The sequence below is a fragment of a genome, unplaced genomic scaffold (assembly GCF_019419815.1).
Source record: "Pyrus x bretschneideri cultivar Hongxiangsu unplaced genomic scaffold, Pyrus_bretschneideri_v1 Contig4, whole genome shotgun sequence".
NCBI classification, from domain to species: Eukaryota; Viridiplantae; Streptophyta; class Magnoliopsida; order Rosales; family Rosaceae; genus Pyrus; species Pyrus x bretschneideri.
The window spans coordinates 2,834,752-2,855,842 of record NW_025999723.1 but is presented as its reverse complement, the minus strand read 5'-3'; the positions used below and the strand labels follow the sequence as shown (position 1 = coordinate 2,855,842).

General features: G+C 36.6%; 1 protein-coding gene, 1 long non-coding RNA gene and 1 pseudogene across 2 annotated transcripts; 2 read left to right on the top strand and 1 right to left on the bottom strand.

Annotated features, from left to right (window-relative positions):
* The first annotated feature begins 793 nt into the window (after window positions 1-793).
* LOC125468746 lies at window positions 794-5,081 on the top strand. The gene is made up of 2 exons (XR_007251149.1): window positions 794-991; window positions 4,789-5,081. It is a non-coding gene; the product is annotated as an uncharacterized LOC125468746 (long non-coding RNA).
* A 920-nt stretch (window positions 5,082-6,001) lies between these two features.
* On the bottom strand, window positions 6,002-7,058 carry LOC103960523 (ethylene-responsive transcription factor ERF027-like). Its single transcript, XM_009373004.2, has one exon. It carries the CDS (start codon window positions 6,997-6,999, stop codon window positions 6,313-6,315), a length of 687 nt encoding a protein of 228 aa, XP_009371279.2. The 5' UTR covers window positions 7,000-7,058; the 3' UTR covers window positions 6,002-6,312.
* A 6,983-nt stretch (window positions 7,059-14,041) lies between these two features.
* LOC103960524 lies at window positions 14,042-16,320 on the top strand (annotated as a pseudogene).
* Window positions 16,321-21,091: the final 4,771 nt, after the last annotated feature.

The window sequence follows — 21,091 nt, the reverse complement described above, 5'->3', positions numbered from 1 at the left end:
CAACAGATAATTTGTTGATTTTTTTTTTTTATCAAGAGCAAATATTAATTCATTTATAATCAAATCAAAATGTTTACATCAGAAACTAAAATATTAAATAACCATTTGTCCCAAACATAATAGTCAGGCAAATCACTTTTGTTTCATATTTATTTACTTCTATTAATTCTATTACATATAAAATAACAAAATTTCTGTTCTGCATCTGTCATTATCCCATTTTTTTTTTTTTCATGTAATTTTTGCAGCCACTTTAGCAACAGTAGTCGTCCTCCAGATCAATTGAATCTATCCACTATGCTATTTCATTATACGATCCGACAGCATTCACCGCTTTTTTAAAGCGGATCTTATTTGGGTGTCGTTAAGTTTTAACCTAAAGTGTCTTTTGGACCACCACTTTTTCATACCCTATTTTAAGTTTTTAACACCTTAGTTTGATCGACATTTTATTTCGAGAAATAGAAAAGACAACCTTCTGCCTGCTTGAAAAAGTTCCTGTCATCATCTTTTACCTTTTTGAGTGAACGCACGCTAATTAAAATGCTGGATTAGGGTGCAAATTGGCCCTTAATTAATATTTAATTGTGCATTTTGGTCATGTACAAGCATATATATAGCGCATCACATGTGTGATCACTAGTCACCGAAACTTGTGTCCCTAAAAAAGTAAGAGTTGTCCGGACAACATAATTGGTCTGGCTAACTCTCATCTTCGTTTAATTAAGATATACACAAAGGGTACCCATATACAAATTATATTAGATAAATATTCATTTTCTATATATATATATATATATTAGACAAGTTGGGCAAGAGGTTAAAACCTAGCCTTCAACCCTAGATGTTTATTGGTTTGGTTTAATTATATATCAAGCAGAAAGGTTGCAGATCCAGGCTCAGTGACAGAACAAATCAGACATGGCAGAAGAGTTTCATTATTTAAGGGAAAGGAAATCGTCATCAATATTCTGCGTGGATGCATCTAGAGGTAACGCAATAAGTTTTCTGTAACTAGGATTCTGTTATCTACACACACGCACACACGCACACACGCACACACACACACATGTATATCGATGGTCTATGAGTAATACATGAAACTGATAGTATCTTTTGTCTGACAATTAAAAGAGACCATCGGAGAGAGCTGGACCCTGCTCCGGGAGCAATATTATTGCCATATATTTCTTGGGTTATCACATGCATTCTTATCATTTGGTTAATGACGTATCTTTCTTCTATAGCAGAGGCTAGTGTTACTTTGTTATCTTTCAAGCTAATAAGTGAACGATATTATACTACAATAGTATATACCCATTTTATAAGGTTTTTTTTTTTCTCTGTTAAGAACTCGTTATTTACTACTGACACTCTCACTCGTATATATGAACTTTATGAGATTAATGTCATTCCTTAATTTGAAGATCTTGGCTTGTAATAAATGGCGGGTTCGATACCAAAATTTATTATCCCACATCCTTAGTATAAATATATCGATATAAAATATACTGAAAATATGACTTTTACCCTTTGCAATTTTATTTATTTTTTAACTAAAACCCACCATAGTATATTATCGTGACAACAACTTCCTTAATTAACTCTGACAATTTTGTATCTTTGGATGCCCAAAATACCCTTAATAACTTATGTCGGATTAAAAACAAAATTTAATGTCATTATTTCATTGCATAATAATAACATAATGATTGAAGATAAATGATGTCATTTGCTTCAAGATAAAGAATGTCATTTGGTTCAAGATAAAGGATGTCAATTGTGATACCTTATTTGGTTAAAAAAATATAATTAAATTATTTTGACGAAGATAATTATATTTATATAATAAAAAAAGAATATATATATATATATAACTGTTATTGGCACTTCAAAAATCTTAGTTAACACTCTTCACAAGTGTATTTTCTTCTTTCTAAATATAGAAGGTTTAGAGTGAAAAATAAGAATTTTAGACTGGCAATAACAATTCCCTATATATATATGTATATTGTTTCAATTATACATATTTCAATTTTAGCTTATAAAATTTTGAACAAGTGTTAACTAAAACAATTTTAAAGTATAATGCACCTACGTGATGAAATGCTTGCCAAAAAAAACATGGATGAAATTAGATGAAATTTAGTATTTCATCATTATTGTTAGGAATTCATCATCATTATAGGTACTAATAAAGTTTGTTGACATAATTAGTGTGTTGTGTCATAGGTTGTAAATAGCTTGTAGGATTTGGATCCTCTCCGGATCCTTTCACTTGGGATCCCGGAGATTAATGCACAAGGACTGTTTATCAAAGATTGTGCGGCCACAATTAAATGTTTTTTATATTTTTAAAAGTAAAGAAGTCTCGTTTTGTGTAAAAAGTATTTAATTGTGGCAGTACAATCTTTGATGAATAGACCTTGTGCATTGATCCCCAGGATCCCCAGTGAGGGGATCCGAAGAGGATCCAAATCCTAGTTTGTAATAATAGGTTATTTCTTTGTCTACATGTCAATGACTTTAAATTTTTGAGTTTTAATTGGATGTTTAAATATAGGTGGTTTTTGCCAATTAGTACTACGGTCTAGTGGCATTCATTTTCACTTATAAATGAGAGGTCTTAAGTTTGATTCTCGTCAAAATCAAACTTGAACCGCATTATTGGTAGCTCATTGTGAGGCTTAACCCACTCCACCACCCCCCTCAATGTCGATAATATCATTTGATAAGTGGGGTTCACCAAAGAAGTTAGTAAATGGAATTCAAATAGCATTACTCTTACATTTCAATTTGTAATTTCCCTTGTGTTTACTAACACATATGAGATTAACAAAAGGAGTTTAAATCTTCTACATCCAAAACTCTACGTGGCCTTTTTGTTACCTATCTCATTTGTTGACACTTAAACATTCATTTAAATTCCACTTAATAGTGTTAACTCTTCAACTTCTCACCTCAATTAAAAAAAAATTATAAACTATGGTAATGCTAGGGAGACTAAATTTAGAGACTAAATTTGCAAACTAAATGATGTGTGATCAATAAGAATAAACACGTTTATCAACCTGTAAGTAATAAACCAATCATCAACTTCCATGTCCTTTAGTTTTCAAAACTTTGTCTACAAATTTAGTCTTCTTAGCATTACTCTAAAAACTAAGATAAATTCACAGCAGCAACTTAACATCCCCGTCAACCCCAACCCTGACGACAATCACCCGCTCAATCTCAACAAACGTTCACTATTCTTCACTGATGTCCTTCATCTCCTCATTGTCGCCGAACAAGCCTTTTCCCTTTTTTTTCAAAAAATCGCTGCACCATATTTAAATCTAGATCTATATCGATTCCGTCATCACCAAACCAAACAAAATCATTGATCTTGCCCTTAGATTTTGAACCATACGACATATAGATTACAGAGCGATATGGAGAGAGTGTAGGGTATTGATTTTGCGGGTGGCTTTGAGATTATTGGGCATTGGTATCATTGATGTATACTTGAAGTTTCGATGTGAAACCTGTCGGACATGCTCGCGGACGGTGTTAGTTGAAGTTGGGTAAAAAAAATATGTCACTCAAGTAGATTGAGTATAGAGGCATTAGAGGGTTTTGGGTGCAGACTCCAAAAAAGTGTGGGTTTTACGTTAAAATTTGTAATCTAATACCTGAAAGTTCATAAATAAGAAAGGGGTTAGTTGATTCAATACCCATTATGTCTTTCTCCTTCATAATCCTTGATTTCTCGCTTTCCAAGTAAAAATGTCATAAAAACTTAAACATGGATATTGAAATTATTCAAATTCCTGATTTATCTTATATTTACTAAAATCCATATTCGTTCCCTTTTTGTCTTTTCTGTTGATAACTTCTCTCATTCCAAATAAATAGAAAAGTTTAAATTAACCTCCTTTTAATTTGTTCCTGTTTTTTTATAAATGAGTTTCTTTTATACGTTCTCTCTTTCTTGTGAAATAAGCAAGCATAAAAGTATGAAACTTTTTTAATTAGTTTCAATTTTTTTCGTACATTCTCCTTCATTTCTTTATCTTGGCTGTTCTCTTACCGTCCCATATATGTTTCTCTTGAAAATGAAAACTAAAAATTAAATTCAGAAACAGACCTTCATTTTTGTTAGCTCTGGAGTAGTCAGGTCTAGCCAAGCATGAAACAGATGTCGGTCACTTTATATTGTTAGGCATGGAAATCTATTGATTAGTCCCCTCTAGCATTCTATAGAAACCGCTTTTATAGCCGTCTCTAATAAAATGGCGATTTTAATGGCGATTTTCTAGTAGTGGCAACACAACCGATCGATACGGCTAGAGTTGCTGGTTTTGTTCTGGTGGTAGTGTACAACCTTAATCTATGCATTCTAACCTGGAACTAGAAGATCACTGAAACCAAAACACTCTAACCTCTAAAATTTCATTCACCATTGTGTTCTATAAGTAATTATTTGAACAACCAATTAGCAGACGAGTGGCAATCTCTTCAAACACAAATCAGTGGATGAGAAAAAATACATTTGTTGCAGCTTTTCTATGTATGCTACTGATTCAATTGCTTATTTGTTGTTTTTCCAATTCCCAGTTAACACCGATTTTCGGTTGAGTGGTTGTAAATTTGTAATACTCATTGACATGAAAATACAGATACTATTCCTGTTTTTGTGTTTGTTTTGCGCTTGTGTATACATACATTTCAGACAGATATGATGTTTTGATTCCAAGAATGATAGAAATAGATCTGTAAGAATCTTTTCCATTTTTGGAAGGACAGGGTGAGAGGAGGACAGGGCCACGCTGATTGTCAGTTCACAGGGGGGGCCATATATAGAAATAGCCACAAGTTGCAGCAGCATATAATATCTCTTCTTATACCTCCGCCACTCTAAATAGTGAGTTTTATATTAAAGTCTGCTTAACAAGTACACCTACCCAGCTGCGTACGTAAGACTAGTACCATATCATTATTGTCTATACGCAAGGGATTAATAACTTCTTCTCCTATTGCTGCTTCTGATCTGAAAACCAAACCCAATTCTCAATCGCAAATCTGGGTATATAAACAGATACTAAGTCGTCTCTATAATTTTTATGAGTTTACTAATATGGTACATGCATGTTTACTTGCTAAGAATAGAAATTGAAATCATTGAACGTTTGTGTATAATAATTATTTCACTCTTTAACTTCTCCACGTGTTTACTAGCACATGGAATTAAAAAGTGCGAGTATCTCCTTAAAATCGTAATCAAATATCTAAAAATCATGAATCATATCAACTAGCCTACTAGGGGCTGGCTAATTGATTCAATTTCCTTTCCTTACTTCATCTATTTCTAAGCTCTCTAATTCCTTAATTTCTTCTCCAATTTCTATTAAGTAAGCATGCCCTCACTTCTAAACTTTCTCATGTGTTATAAACACATGGAATCAGAAAACTATTAGTTTCCTATTGAAATCCTTGATCATACCTAAAAATGACAATCAGATGAACTAGGGTGCTAGTTGATTCTACTCTCCTTTTCCTTACTTCTCTTATTTTTAAGTTCTCTCTTAAAACCAATTGACTATATATAGAGAGTAACCCAACTTACATATAAGCTAGCTCATGTAAGATCTCTTCTCCCATCAATATATGAGACTCATTCTCAACGTCCTTTTCTTTGTATCTCCTAAACCCTATCATTAACAAGTCCAATCACCAAAAATTGTAACTTAGAAGAGATTGTTTCGGTAATTTTGATAATGCAAAGTGTATTTATATGATCATGATATGCCCTAAATCTTGGGCACAACCTTTGCTTCTAGTCTTGCAACTTTGAATTATAACCAAGACCTAAATTCTTAGGTCCTAATCGCAAATCCAAAAAGGAAATAAGCAAATTCAGTAGCAGTTTCATACCATCGATCAACATATGTACACACTACTCAAAGAAAACAGCAAACTAGTAATCTACATCTAGTTAGTTATAATCATACGATAGCAGTAGACAAATCCATCACCTAATAACCTTTAATTTCCCAGAGCTGGTATTATACACACTTTAACAAAAATACAAATCAGCTTCAAAAACGAAAGAAAGCAGTACGTGTGCTGAAGCAGCTAACCTAAAATTATTCCAACAAAAACACACAAAAATAACTAATTAATTAATATATTGCGATTCGTGAGTCATACCCTTAATCAGTACTGATGATATCCGTTACAATGAAAGCATTGATTTCGCTTCTTCTTTCCCGAATGAAGATCCAAATCGTGACCCTAGCTACGACACTGGAAATCTGATTAATTAATTAATTAATAGCTCCAAAGATTTTCTCCGTCGGAATTCCCAGGGGAATTGTCGGAAGAAATCCTCGGCGGACTCACCAGCATTCCCTCCGCCATGTCCACCAGCAGATTCGGCATATTCAAAAGCTCCTCCTCATCCATATACTCCTCCTGCTGCTGGCTCACCACCCCACCACCACCACCCTCATTATCAACCCCACTCGGCTCCGATCTCCCTCCGCTCTCCCTCTCCTGAGGAGCCAACATATCTGCCCTCGACTGTGCTGCCCTAGCCGCCGCAGACCGTATATCACTCGCGGCGGAGGAAGCCGGTATTGGGTACGTAAGAATCGAGTTGGGGAAGTTCAAGGGAGTATCAGGCCCTTTCAGCGCGATCGCCGCCACGTCGTATGCAGCCGCAGCCATCTCCGGCTTAGGGTAAGTGCCAAGCCATATCCTTGTAGTCTTACGTGGCTCCCGAATCTCGGACACCCATTTCCCGCTCCGACATCGGATTCCCCGGTAGACCGGATGCCTCCTCGACGATCCTAATGTCGAGCCTCGCGGGGATGAGGAGGAGGAGGAATCGTCAGGTAGGGTTGATGTGGGAGGGTTAGGAAGAGTAGGAGGAATTTGTATAAAGGGGTTGGGATTGGAGGTTGTAGTTGGTTGGTCAATTGGGGTTTTGGGCACGTTGCTATACGGATCGGCCATAAATATATCTACATACAATTTTTGTGTGCATGTATGTAACTTATATATATGTGAATTCGCGACTAAATGCTATGATATATGCAAAAACGGCGTTTTGTTTTGTTTTGTTTTTGTAAGAAGCGTGGGAAAGTCGCGGAGCCTTTGCTAGCTTTCTTTATTTTATTTTTATATATATATTTTTTTTCCTCCTTTCTATGTACACTGTGTGTGAGTGTGACTAAATAAGATTAATAATAATTAAGAATTAATACTTTGTGAGTGAGACGGTGTTGATGTGAAATGAGACCACAAAGAGCACACGCATTAAAGCAGCTAGAGATTAGCTGTTGTCAACTTGGTCTGGTCATCAAGATCTTCCCTTTGAATTTTATTTAGTACAATACTCGGACTAAGTCCTTCAGATCGTTCGTTACATCAACACGTGACACATTTTTATCGTACCAATATTAATTCAACTTGTTCATTGTTTTCATCTAAAAATATTTTTTAGTTTAATTTAGAGACTGTTTTATTCATGAGACAGATTCGTAAATATCAATTTTTTTATACAAATTTTGACATAAGTTTTTGAAAGGCTGATTTCGTAATGTATTTTAATGATCTGAATTATCTATATTTTAGAACATCATTTAAAGATCATTGTTGCAAAAAATTAGACAAATCCAAAACCTTTAAAACATTCTATTGTAGTGAAAAAAAAATAAACGAATATAGTTCTACAAATAAATCTTAATGGTTTTAGGTTTGGGTGATTTTTAGTTAACATGATCTTTAAGGAAATATCTAAAAATATATAGTTTGAATCGTTGAAATATATTAAAAAGTGCACCCCATAAAAAATTATGTAAAAAAATGGTGTCACAAATACGTCCTCCTTATTCATATACAACAAAAGATCAATTGTTTTTTCTCATGATTAAAAGTTAAGTTTATTTTATTCGTATAAATAATTAAACTGTCTTTAAATTGAATAAAATTTGTAGAAATAATGATAAAGAGAATAAACAATCTCAATTGTAATATTTGTAGATTAACATAATGTCACATCTTCATATAAAAAGTAATTCTTACGGATCAGAAGCTAACAAGTGTGCTTTTAATTATCTTTCTTCTTCCCTATTATTTGGTTCATGTTTTGGTTAGTGTTTGTGCTGCGGGCTTAGGGGGTGAGATTCATAATTTAATTGCATCATGCGGACCACTTTTTGCAGCATCTGCATCAGCCTCTTTGCTTTGGTTGACTGTACGGATGTCATCTGCACCATTAACAATTTTTCTTTTTCTTTTTAATATAAAAAATAAAGTAAAGTATCAAGATGAATTTTCTTTCGGAAAATCCTAGGGATTCTAGATATCTAGTGATTTCATCCGTTTATCACAGATTGTGCGATTATAAATCATTTTAAAATTTAAAATTTAAAATTAAATATGAATAGTACATAACGAAAATTGACCGTACAATATACGATGAACAGATGAGATCACGTGATTCCTAGTAAAAGGATTGGGTGAGAATCCTTTTCCTTTTTTTTTTTTTTTAAATAACAAAGGTGAATATACTTTAATCGATTTTCTTTTGCTGCTGGAGATTCTGATTAATCCTTATTAGGGATTCTTTAATTTGCAAGAAACGGCAGTCACATTACTGTAAAGTCAATTTACATTTGTAATAAGTTTGACATTTTATTATAACCAGTCTATATTGTCATTAAGAATAAAAATTAAACTAGTATTTTTCCATACCAAAAACTAGGGAAAAAAAAAAAATTAAAGTGCTCGAGCTTGTAGCGTATACTTGTAAGTTAATTAAGCAACATTTGAATTGACTATTTAAAGGATAAGTCGATTGAGCTGAAGTTTATTAATACTTATTGTGAAGGTCATATCAAACGTATATTAAATCTTTTAATTAGTAAAATAGATTTAATCTTAAATAAATCGTAAATTAAGACGAAATAAAAAAAACCGTGACATGTCTAAATGCCTATGATTCTCCTTCACTACTAATCTAGTAACCAAGTTATAATCCACAGTGCTAAACTAGCTCATGTTAATATATTAGCTCCAACATTCTCTCTGTCTCATCACCTTTTTAAAAGAAAAACCTATTAATTTGTCAAAATCAATTTCCTAAGATCTCTCTCTAAATCCACAGCACCAAATCCCATTTTTTATGGCCACAAAAGACCCACATTTACACTATCAACAAATAACAAAAGAAAAAACCTTCATACCTTTTCCCTCTTTCTCTGCCCGACCGTTAAAAGTAAGTTTCATTGTCTTGAGGTTAGTTTCTCCATCTAAGGCAGTTCTCTTCTCTCTTCTCATCCATGGAGACCATTCAATCATGAAGCTTCCCAATTTTTCGCACCAACCCAGTTTTCCTCATCCCAAGCCTCACGTACCCTCCAAGATTTCCATCAAACCGCCTCTGCCAGACTTCGATTTCAGGTCAGAAATATCAATGGACTCAAGAGCCAAATAGCCAAAACTCACCCTAAACCGCTTGATTTGGCTAAAAATAGGAGGTTCTTGATCGAAAAGAGCTAGTTGCCATTGATGATGCTAATAAAATAAATGCTTCTACTTATATTGGTGAGTCTTCCAATATTTGGCATGCTAGATTAGGCCATGATAATTTTCATTCCATGCAAAGAATGGTTAAATTAGAATTATTACCTAAATTCGAGATTGATTTTAATCATAAGTGTGAGACATGTATTGAATCCAAATTTGCTAGGCAAACTAGAAAGTCAATTATGGAAAGATCAAATGAATTACTTGGATTAATTCATAGTGATCTTTGCGATTTTAAATCCACACCAACTTGTGGAGGAAAAAAAATATTATGTCACTTTTATTGATGCAGTAAGTATTGCTATGTTTATTTGATTCATACAAAGGACGAAACTTTGAATATGTTTAAGACATATAAAGCTGAAGTTGAAAATCAACTCAAGAGAAAAATCCAAGCATTTAGATCCGATAAAGGAGGAGTATGAGTTTACTGCCTTCTTAGATTTTTGTGCACAATATGGAATTATACATCAAACAACGGCTCCATACACACCACAAACAAAATGGTGTTGCCGAAAGAAAAAATGGAACATTCAAGGATATGATTAATTCCATGTTAAATAGTTATGGGCTTCCACACAGTTTGTGGGGTGAAGCTTTACTAACGACAAATACCATATTGAATAAGGTGCCTCAAAAGAAGATTGACGAGTCACCTTGTGAAATATGGAAAGGACATAAACCTACTTATAAAACCCTCAAAGTATGGGGTTGCTTTGCAAAGGTGCAAGTTCTGTTACCAAAAAGAACGAAACTAGGACCTAAAACTATTGATTGTGTATTCATTGGATATGCAAACAATAGTGCTGCTTATAGGTTCATTCTTGTAAAATCTTCGATTTTTGACATACATGTTAACACTATATTAGAATCGCCAGATGCAGAATTCTTTGAGGATATATTTCCTTACAAAGAAAAGGAATCTGGTTCTAATACAAATGGGATTCATGATCATAGTATGATGAAGGCTCTTCTTCTGGTGTCCAAGAAAATGATGTGGAACCAAGAGGAGGAAAAATAGCCAACGTTTCTAAAAACTTTGGACAAGATTTCATTGTCTACTTGTCCAAGATTGAACCTATAACTTTTAAAGAAGCAATGTCTTCTTAAGAGGCTCCTTTATGGAAGGAAGCAATTAAAAGTGAAATAGAATCCATTATGGAAAATAACACATGGGAATTGGTTGATTTACCTCCCGCTAGTAAACCAATTAGTCAAAAATGGATTTTCAAGAAGAAACTTAAGGTTGATGGAACCATTGACAAGTTCAAGGCACGTTTAGTAGCCAAAGGTTATCGCCAAAAGGAAGGGTTGGATTATTTCGACACCTATTCTCCAGTTTCTCGCATAACGTCAATTAGGACGTTAATAGCGATTGCAGCTGTGTACAACTTTGATATACATCAAATGGATGTAAAAACAACATTTTTAAATGGAGAACTTGATGAAGAAATATACATAGAACAACATGAAGGGTTCGTGCTTAAATTAAGGACAAGAAAGCAAAGTGTGCAAATTAGTTAAGTCATTGTATGGACTTAAACAAGCACCAAAACAATGGCATAAGAAATTTGATCATACTTTGTTGACACATGGGTTCAAAATAAATGAATCTCATAAATGTGTCTACATTAAGAGTACTAATAAAACTTGCAGAAAAAATATTACGAAAGTTTGGTCAATTTGACTGCAAACTTGTTGCAACTGCTTTTGATGTTGGATGCAAGTTGGAGAAAAATAAAGGCAATGCCATATCTCAACTTGAATATTCTGAAGTAATTGGAAGTCTAATGTACTTGATGAATTCAACTAGGCCTGACTTAGATTATGTAGTAAGTAGGCTTAGTAGATACAAGTAATCCGGCACAAGAGTATTGGGATGCTATAGCAAGAGTGTTAAGGTATTTGAAAAATACACTTGACTACAGATTACACTACACAATGTATCCACCTGTTGTAGAAGGTTTCAGTGATGCTAATTGGATTTCTGACATTACATAATCCATGTCGACAAGTGGATATGTTTTTACTTTGGGAGGTGTAGCAATATCTTGGAAATCCTCTAAACAAAAATGTATAGCTCATTCCACCATGAAGTCAGAGTTTATAGCTTTAGACTTGGCTGGAGAAGAAGCCAAGTGGCTCAAACATTTTATGGAGGATATTACAATGTAGCCAAAGCTTATAACTGCTATATGTATACATTGTGACAGTATGGCCACGCAATCAAGGGCCAAAAGTCATGTATATAATGGAAAGTCACGACATATCAGGCGTCGGCATAATACTCTTAAGAAATTGCTCTCCAGTAGAATAATATTCATTGATTATGTAAAGTCAAAGGAAAATATAGCTGATCATTTGACAAAAAGGCCTACCAAGAGAGCAAATATTATTACATCAAGGGGAATGGGTCTCAAGACAATTCAATGAATCAGATTGGGTAGAAACCTAACCTAGCTGATTGGAGATCCCATGGTCTAGGTTTAATAGGCAAACTAGTTGAGTTTGATTCAAAAGTTGAACACACAACTTACCCACTCTTATGATAAAATGTGTGTTGTCTGTTGAAGTTCGAGGGGTTATGTTTTATACATTTAATGACATTAATATCTTGTTATCAAGAGGAATATGACAAACTATTCTTAATTAATGTCACCTATATAGGAGTAAATGGGGCCGCATTTATGAGAATTGAAATGGCTAAATTGTCTAAAGCTCCTACGAAATCAGGAATCTGTTTATGGCCAAAATGAACACAACTGTATGAATTGACATGTGGCAGACATGATATATGTGTAGCATATTGTCTTGGTTTACTACTGCAGAGAACAATTCAAGATCTTCCACTTCCACTGCGTCACCAAGTAAACCCAATATGTTTTCACTAGGGTAAGTTCAAGTCCAAAATGCACTTCACCCAATATATATCATGTCTATTCTCTCTCAGTTTTAGGCAGCCTAATCATACATTTTCATTTAGATTTGCATTCAAATGTGGGGTATTGTTGGAAATTTTGAGCAAAAATTTCATTGTCCCACATTGGTCACTCTCGAAAGGTTCCTTTACTTTATAAGGCTTTGTCCCTTATAGATAGTGATTAACCATGGAGAATGAAATTGGGCTCAACCTTGGGGTTGGGCTTTGGGGTGTGCGAATTAATTGATAATTAATTATCAAAATATGGGCCTTGGGCCTTTAGGGCTCTTGAGGCTACTGGGCTCTAAAAATTAAATTCTTTAATTAATTATTTTTAATTAATTTCGAATTTAATTAATTAATTAATTTTATCAACAGACTCATCTTTTCAGATGAAGCCTGAAAGTGATGAAAGAGCTCAGAGCAAAGCACCCCTTTGAGAAAGATGTTTCCCAACAGTCGCACCCTATTCTCATACCTGCTGTGAACAAGTATAAACCATCTATATATATACATCCATCTGCATGGCATTTAGAACACACAAATATCAAATACTTCTTCTACAATCCCAAACTTTCTTACTGAGAGAACCACAAAGAAATTTGCCATAAGTTAATTTTTCGATGCTGGAATCCTAACTTAGATCGTTGAATCCTGGTGAGGCAAATGTCCATAGAACTACGAGCACTGAGTAGGTGCGAAATTTTTGTTTTAAGGACATTGCGGTATGCAAGCCTCAATCTTCAGTTTTGTTTGCTTAAATATTAATTCGTTGAGTTCAAATTCTGTTAAGTCATCTGTTCGCATTTATTATTTATTAGCATATATAAATTTGTCATTGATTGTTGATAATTATCCAACATGCTTCAATATGAGATTACGTGCTTGAGTTATGTCGTTTAGGGATTATTGCTATAGTTAAAACTTTTTTTTTAATCAACTGTTATACTTTAGTGTAATATCAATTGTTATTTTGTAGAATAATTGCAGTAATGTTCATGAATTATTCCTCGAGTAACATTTGCATCCCTTAATTTCAATATGAGATTATGTGCAATATAGTTAAGAAATTATTGGTACAATTAACTATTATTTTTTCCCTCTTAGTTGTCCTCGACCCACCCTCCCCAAAACAAAACCCTAGGTTTTTGCAATCTTAGTCGTTAGCCCCTTGCTCCGGCTTAGGGTCGGCGTCAGCCACTCCCTACCTTCCTCCCGACCTCTCCCCCCCCCTCGATCGTCTGCTAACCCATTCACCTCGTTTATTCCCTTAAATCCCTCCCTCTTCCCAGCGCCGCCCCTTTTTCCCGCGTTTCCCCCTTCTCTCCCCCGCCTCCCTACCCTCTCTTAGCTTTTATAGTGCCTCCCCTCCTTGCCTCCATAGCTTTTTCCCACCATTTTGTGAGTAACTCGTCATTGGTTGTGTGCCTCTACCCAGATCCGAGCCATCCCTATTTCAAGGTTCCTCGATTTAGGGCTGGTTTGTGGTTTGGGAAGGTTTCGTGGTTGCTAGTGGTTGGTTCCACTTCCATCAGCTTGTTTTTCATGGCGGTGATGCTCATCTCGATCGATTTGGTGGCTACGTATCCTTGCACGTTCAGATCCGGCGGACCTGCTGCCTGGGCATTCAAATTTGACAGCGCCATTTTTCCAAGGTGTGGTCTTGGTTCGTGACCTGCTCGCTGAGATGAGCTGACCGATGGTCCTTTGTCGGAGTAGTGTTTGATTATGTTGCCTCGCCCTATGAATGTTGTGGTTGTGTGTTTGCGGTGGTTGGATGTTGTCTTCACTTTATGCGTTGAGTTTATGGTCTCGTCTTTCAACGATAAGTCTATTTGGCATCGCATTTATGCAATAACCTCTGCAGTCGTCAGTATAAGTCTGTTGCGGCTACCGTGTTTTTGTAACATATTTGTATTGATGATGATTTGTGGGGTTAGGACAGTGTTTGTGGTAGCCGTATAGGGGTTTACTGTTGTTTGTTTTACTGCGCAAATTTACACCAAATCAATTTCTTGGTCACTGGAGCTTATGTACCCAATTGGCAACCTTTGTAGTTGTTTGGGTAGTTCAATGAAATACACTCCAGATCAATATCCATACTCCACCTCTTAACTTAAATTTTTGCAGAACCAATTTCAGGGCTGGGATTATGTATGCTGATGCCTCCAGGGATAGTGAGACAGGAGGCCAACAATTAAGGTCAAATGTGTTCTCTCTGAATGGAACTGGATTTTTCGGGGCCATTGGTCGAGCACAAACTTGGGTAAAAACCAATTTCTTGTTCATCAATTTATGGTTTTATTTGCAGATGAAACTACTGATATAATTTTATGTCGTAGGGGGTCAAACTGCTCTAGCGTTACGTCTACTTTTGGTGATTTTCTCATCAAAGATTTCATCCGACACCAATCGTCCTTTCGGTGATGAGGTAGTTGATTACAATTAAATTTAATTGATGGTAATATGTACAGCTTGAAATGAAATCAGGTGTGTGACCATGTCCATGTGATCTTTAATGGTTTGCAGTTCCGAGCTGCTCGAAAAGTTAGTGGGGGATCGGCCAATTGAAATTACTGTATGAACAAATCTAAACCCTACTGCAATACAGGATTATATATAAAAGTATTTCTACTACGTTGTTAACTGCATTTTTTTAAGTACGGATATATTATCAATATTCTTTACACTGCATGCGTACTTACAGAGTTAAAATTGCTGATATGTGATTAAAATGATTTTCGATATGTGGTCGCTAAATTTGACTGCAAGTGTTTAATCACACCGTAGAAAGATTCCTGATATAAAATTTTGGTAATTTATGTGCTGTGTTTGCAGCTTGAAAGGGCTTGGAATTCGCTGAATTGGGATGAGAAACTGAGCTTAGTGAGCTCAGTTGTTCGAGGGATAACATCACCCTCTGATATTTCAAAAAAGAGTCTTAATGATGAATTAGAGATGGTAAAGTTTGATTAACAGGATTAATATTACAACATAAAAGTTAACTGTACAACTTTTCAATACATATTAGATCATAGTTAACTTGATCAAACAAAACATATATCTGATTACATTGTAGGAATCAAGTACAAGTGATAGCACATCTGACATCTCAGCTTTATGAGCAGCTAAGTTCTTCATATCCTTCGCTCCTACAACCTCTTATATACGAGCGAGACACCGTAGGTATCTTAATTTAACCAAGTTATGAACAGTCTATAATACAATGCAGAATGAAAATTACCAAGTGACTTGTTTTCGTGTTGTTGAATATTTCAGTACTTTGCATGGTCTTTAAAGAGGAGCAAAGCTGTTAACAAGAGTAAGAGAGTGGTTGGGGTACATTATTGGAAAGGGATGCATGAATGGTGTGATATATGCATTACTAGCTGACCCGGGAGACCTAATTAAGGTTTAGGGACCTTGTAGGGCAGAGGCCTACCAGTGCTCCTGATGCTTCTTGTAATGGTTGGATTGTGAAGTTGGTCCAAGACTTGATTAGTCACTATTATTGCCACCCACTTGTGGGCATTATATGAGCAGTTCATAAAGGGCGGGTTAAAGGGTCCATTTTGATTTGAAATCCCAAATGGCTAATTGATCTTTGTTTTGTATATAAATTTGAACTCTGGTGGGGTTCCTTGATGTTAAGGTCTCATTCCTCATTACACATAAATCACAATGTGTAAACGTGTTAAATTTGATTGGTTTGTAAAAACAACGGAAGAATGAATTATTACATATTAGGAATCAAGTATTTTCCATTTTCTTATAACCTTTTAAGAACTTATAAGAAAAGAGAACTGAAGATTGTTGTTGTAAAAGCATTTTTATTTTTGTATATTGCAATTCATAATCACCTCAAATATATTAGAAATAGTCGGATTGATATTATTTACTGCTTGAAGATGAAGGTAAATATTATGTTGCATTTTGGAGGTGGCAGGGGACCTTAATACAACAAGGATATAAACAAAAACAATTAGAAAACCAAGTAATTTATAGGAAACTTGTTGCATTTCCATTAAACCTCCATGCTTAAGGCCTTCGTCCTTTGGGTGAAGGAGTGATTCGGCTTGGCATATATGCATGGCTTCCCTTCTATGATGACTTCTAGAATTGACGTTATTGCTGATGCACTCTTTAATAAAAGTGGATCCCACATATAAATTAATAGGAAGAGTCACTTTTATTAAAGCATATGTGTCAGCAATGACATCAATATTGTGAGCAAACCATGGGATTGGCCATTGGTATTGTCCAAAAAATGGTTGTATTTGCATGGATATTTGATTACGCGATAAGGAAGTCATTAAACGATATTATGAGTCCATGCCAATTTAGCGAATCATAATCTAAAGGTGGTGAAAGTTTAAGAATGCAATCAGTGACCCTGGATTTCATTTCTTCTTTCCGTTGGATTTCAAACAAAGAAAAACGTTTTGTTTCACCTGCGTTTGATATGCATGAACATCCTTGTATGACATAGCTGTCTACGTGTACATGAATAACCGATGCTAATATATTAATTTGAAGTAAAATAAAGAGGCGTCAGCAGCCCTTTACCACAATGGTGGAAAGATGTTGAGCCCTTACATAATGGCATGAGTTGTTTTAGAAAAAAATGACCGAACTAAGACAATGGTTTTCAAATACCACGAGCCAATTGGCTTATCCTGGTTTCATGTCTGAGATTTTGTATTAATATACATTTTAGCTTTAGTTTATGGTAAGTTATTGTGAACCAAAGCCAGCCCTGATAGACTACCAATTGGCAGAAGTACTCAGGTTCCCTCCAATTTGAAATCAAAAGTTTTGAGACGTTGAGGCTGTAAAGTGTAACAAGATAATATCAAACAAATTTTACCAGCTTTTACATTTAAAGCCCGAAACCCTCAAAGAAGTGAAATTTGACCGCTTTTCTTTGCTACGAATTGTAGAAAAAGGTATGTAGGCTAAAAAATATATTTGTTATTGATACGTGAATGTGGAGAAATGGAAGAGAATGCTTTTTTTCTCATTGTGTTTCTCTACAAGATTACAAGGATATATATACATGATACAAGTGTGTAGGTAGGACAAGGTAGGACGGCTTGACGGCTGTAGGACGGCTTATTCTTCCAATAATAATATTATATACAATTACACAAGGACTCCAATCATATTCCTTATTTGTCTAACACTCCCCCTCAAGTTGGAGAGTGGATGTCAAGAACTCCCAACTTGCGTAACATACTCGAAAACTGTTGTGCCGTACCCACATGCTTGGTCTCTATTGTGCCATCTACAATCTTATCTCGTATAAAGTGACAATCCATCTCAATGTGACGAGTTCGTTCATGAAAAACAGGATTGGCAGCTATATGTAACGCTGCTTGATTATCACAAAATAAAATGGAAGGACCATCCAAAGGAATGTTCAAATCCTTCAACAAAAAATGAAGCCAAACTATCTCGCAACAAGCACCTGCCATGGCCCTATATTCCGCCTCTGCTGAAGAGAGCGAAACGGTTTTCTGTCGTTTCGTCCGCCAAGAAATCAAAGAACCGCCCAAGAATACACAATACCCAGTAGTCAAACGGCGAGTGATAGGGCAACCTGCCCAATCAGAATCACAAAACGCAGTTAACTTGGTCTGGTTGTCAGAACGAAATAATAAACCTTGACCTGGAGTAGCCTTCAAATAACGAACAATACGAAGCGCAGCATCCATATGAGATATCCTTGGCTCGTGCATAAAACGGCTTAGAACATGCACAGAATAGGTGATATCCGGCCGAGTGATAGTGAGATATATTAACCGACCTACTAATCGTCGATACTTTTCAGGATCCTTGAGAAGTTCTCCTTTATCAGATAATTTTGTGTCATCCATAGGAAAAGCAATGGGTCGTGCTCCAAAAAAACCATAGTCCTTAAGAATCTCTAATGCATACTTGCGTTGAGAAATATAAATCCCTTGTTTGGAACGAGAAACCTCAATACCCAAAAAATATTTTAAATCACCAAGGTCTTTTATCCGAAAATGATCACGGAGAAAAGACTTCAGAGAATTAATGGCACTAGCATCATTGCCTGTAATCACAATATCATCCACATAAATGAGCAAAGCTGTGAAAGAAATACCAGATTTTTTAGTGAACAATGAATAGTCAGCTTTGGATTGTTGAAAACCGGCAGAAATGATGGCACTAGTGAATTTGGCAAACCGTTGGCGAGAAGCCTGCTTAAGACCATAAAGTGACTTGTGAAGGCGACACACAAGATTCTCCCCCTGTCGCCGAAGACCAGGAGGAAGAAACATATAGATTTCTTCATGTAAGTCACCATGTAAGAAAGCATTATTAACATCAAGATGATGAAGAGACCAAGACTGACTAGCAGCAAGAGCAAGAAGACAACGCACCGTAATCATCTTAGCAGTAGGAGAAAAAGTGTCATGATAATCAATACCTTCAGCCTGAGTGAAGCCTTTAGCAACCAAACGAGCTTTGTAGCGGTCAATAGAGCCGTCGGAATTGTGCTTGAGTTTGTACACCCACTTACAACCAATGGGAATTTTGCCAGGGGGCAAGGAAGTTAAAGTCCAAGTACCATTAGCATGTAAAGCTTGAAGCTCCTCAGTCATAGCACGTTGCCAATTGGGGTTATTGGTAGCCTCGGCAAAGGAGGAAGGCTCCACAGTCCGACTGACAGAGTTAATGTAAGAAAAATGCATGGGAGAGTAACGGTGATAAGAGAGAAAATTACAAAGTGGATATCGCGTACCTTGTGTAGAACCGGGTTGCGAAGTCGAAGATGGGTGGGATGGCAGAATCACCTGCGAGCAAACGTAGTCTTTTAAATAGGATGGAGGTTTATGGGCACGGGAAGAGGTGCGGGGAAGGGGAGGAACGGGTAATGGGGCAGCAAGGGAATCTGTGGGAGGCGTGGAAGGGGAGGAATGTTGAGGAGGGTGAGGCGTCGGGGCAGGAAAGGGTGGGTTATATGTAAAGTCCAGAGGGGGTGGGATGGGTAGGGTAGGCGAAGAGGATGGGATATGAGGGTGAGAAACGGCATAAGGGAAAGTAGTTTCGTGAAAGATGACGTCTCGACTAGTGAAAATGCGGTGATTGTCGAGATCGTAAAGGGTATAGGCCTTTTGTCCATGAGGATAACCGAGAAAAATGCAACGATGAGCCCGAGGGGAAAATTTGGTGGTGGGAGTGACAGAGGTGGCATATGCCAGACAACCAAAGACGCGGAAGTGGTCATAAGATAGGGTTTTCGAAAAGAGAACCTCAAATGGGGATTTATGATGGAGAAGACGGGTAGGGAGACGATTGATGAGATAAGTAGCGGTAAGAACACATTCCCCCCAAAACTTGATAGGAAGATGGGATTGAAAACGAAGGGCGCGAGCGGTTTCAAGAAGATGACGATGTTTTCTTTCAACAACGCCATTTTGTTGGGGGGTATAAACACAAGAAGTTTGTAAAAGCACCCCATGATCAGAGAAAAAACTACGAAGAGATAAAAATTCACCACCATTGTCAGTACGAATGCATTGGATGGTAGTGCGGAATTGGGTAGTGACATAAGCAAAAAAATCCTTAATTAATTGTTGAGTGTCGGATTTATGTTTCATGAGGAAGACCCACGTAAAGCGAGAAAAATCATCCACAATGGTTAAGAAATAATGAGCACCAGAAAGAGAAGATTGACAATTCGGGCCCCAAATATCACAATGAATTAAAGCAAAAGGGAAAGTTGATGAAATTGAACTCAAAAGAAAAGGTTGACGAGTTTGTTTTGCCAACGGACAAACATCACAAATATGACTAGAATCAAAAGTACAATTAAGAGAGCTAGATGCTAAAGCTTGCAAACGAGTGGAGGAGGGGTGACCTAGACGCCTATGCCAGAGGGATGAGGGGATGGTAATGATGTTGCAGAGAGGTTGACGGGTGGGGAGAGAAGAGGTAAGGGCCACAAGGTAATACAGATCGCCACGTCGCTTACCCACACCAATCATCGCCTTCGAAACCAAGTCCTGCAAAACACACCAAGAAGGAAAGAAGGTTATGGAACACGATAATCCATCTGTAAGTTTACCAACCGATAAAAGGTCCACTCGGAAATTAGGGACACATAAAACATCCTTCAAAGTAACTGATGAATTTAAAGGAAGAGTGCCGGTAAAAGTAATGGGAGCGGAAGCACCACTAGGCAAAGAAACAGGCGGCAAATGTGAAGGAGAACGATTAACCAAACATGAAGCGGAAGAAGTAATATGATCCGTAGCACCACTGTCAAGAATCCATTGACCATGACGAGAGGTGACAGGTAACAAACCTTGGGCAAAATCAGTAGTGAGCACGGCATTGGCCTGAGGAGGGGTGGTGGTGTCACGTAGAGCAGCTAGAACACGGGAGTGCTGCTCGGCAGAGAGGTCAGGCATGGCAAGCTGCAAGTCATGCAAAGTGGGCTGGGCCCCGTGCACTTGGTGGGTCGCTGGAGTAGAAGAGGAGGCGGGGGCCTGGGTGCCTTGCACGTGATGGGCCTGGGTGAAATTATGGGGCCGGGAAGCAGAAAACCGTGGCTGCCGGGGAGGA

Excerpts from the sequence above, each read along its gene's own strand:
- LOC103960523 (XM_009373004.2), bottom strand. The coding sequence starts at position 6,999 with ATGGCCGATCCGTATAGCAACGTGCCCAAAACCCCAATTGACCAACCA.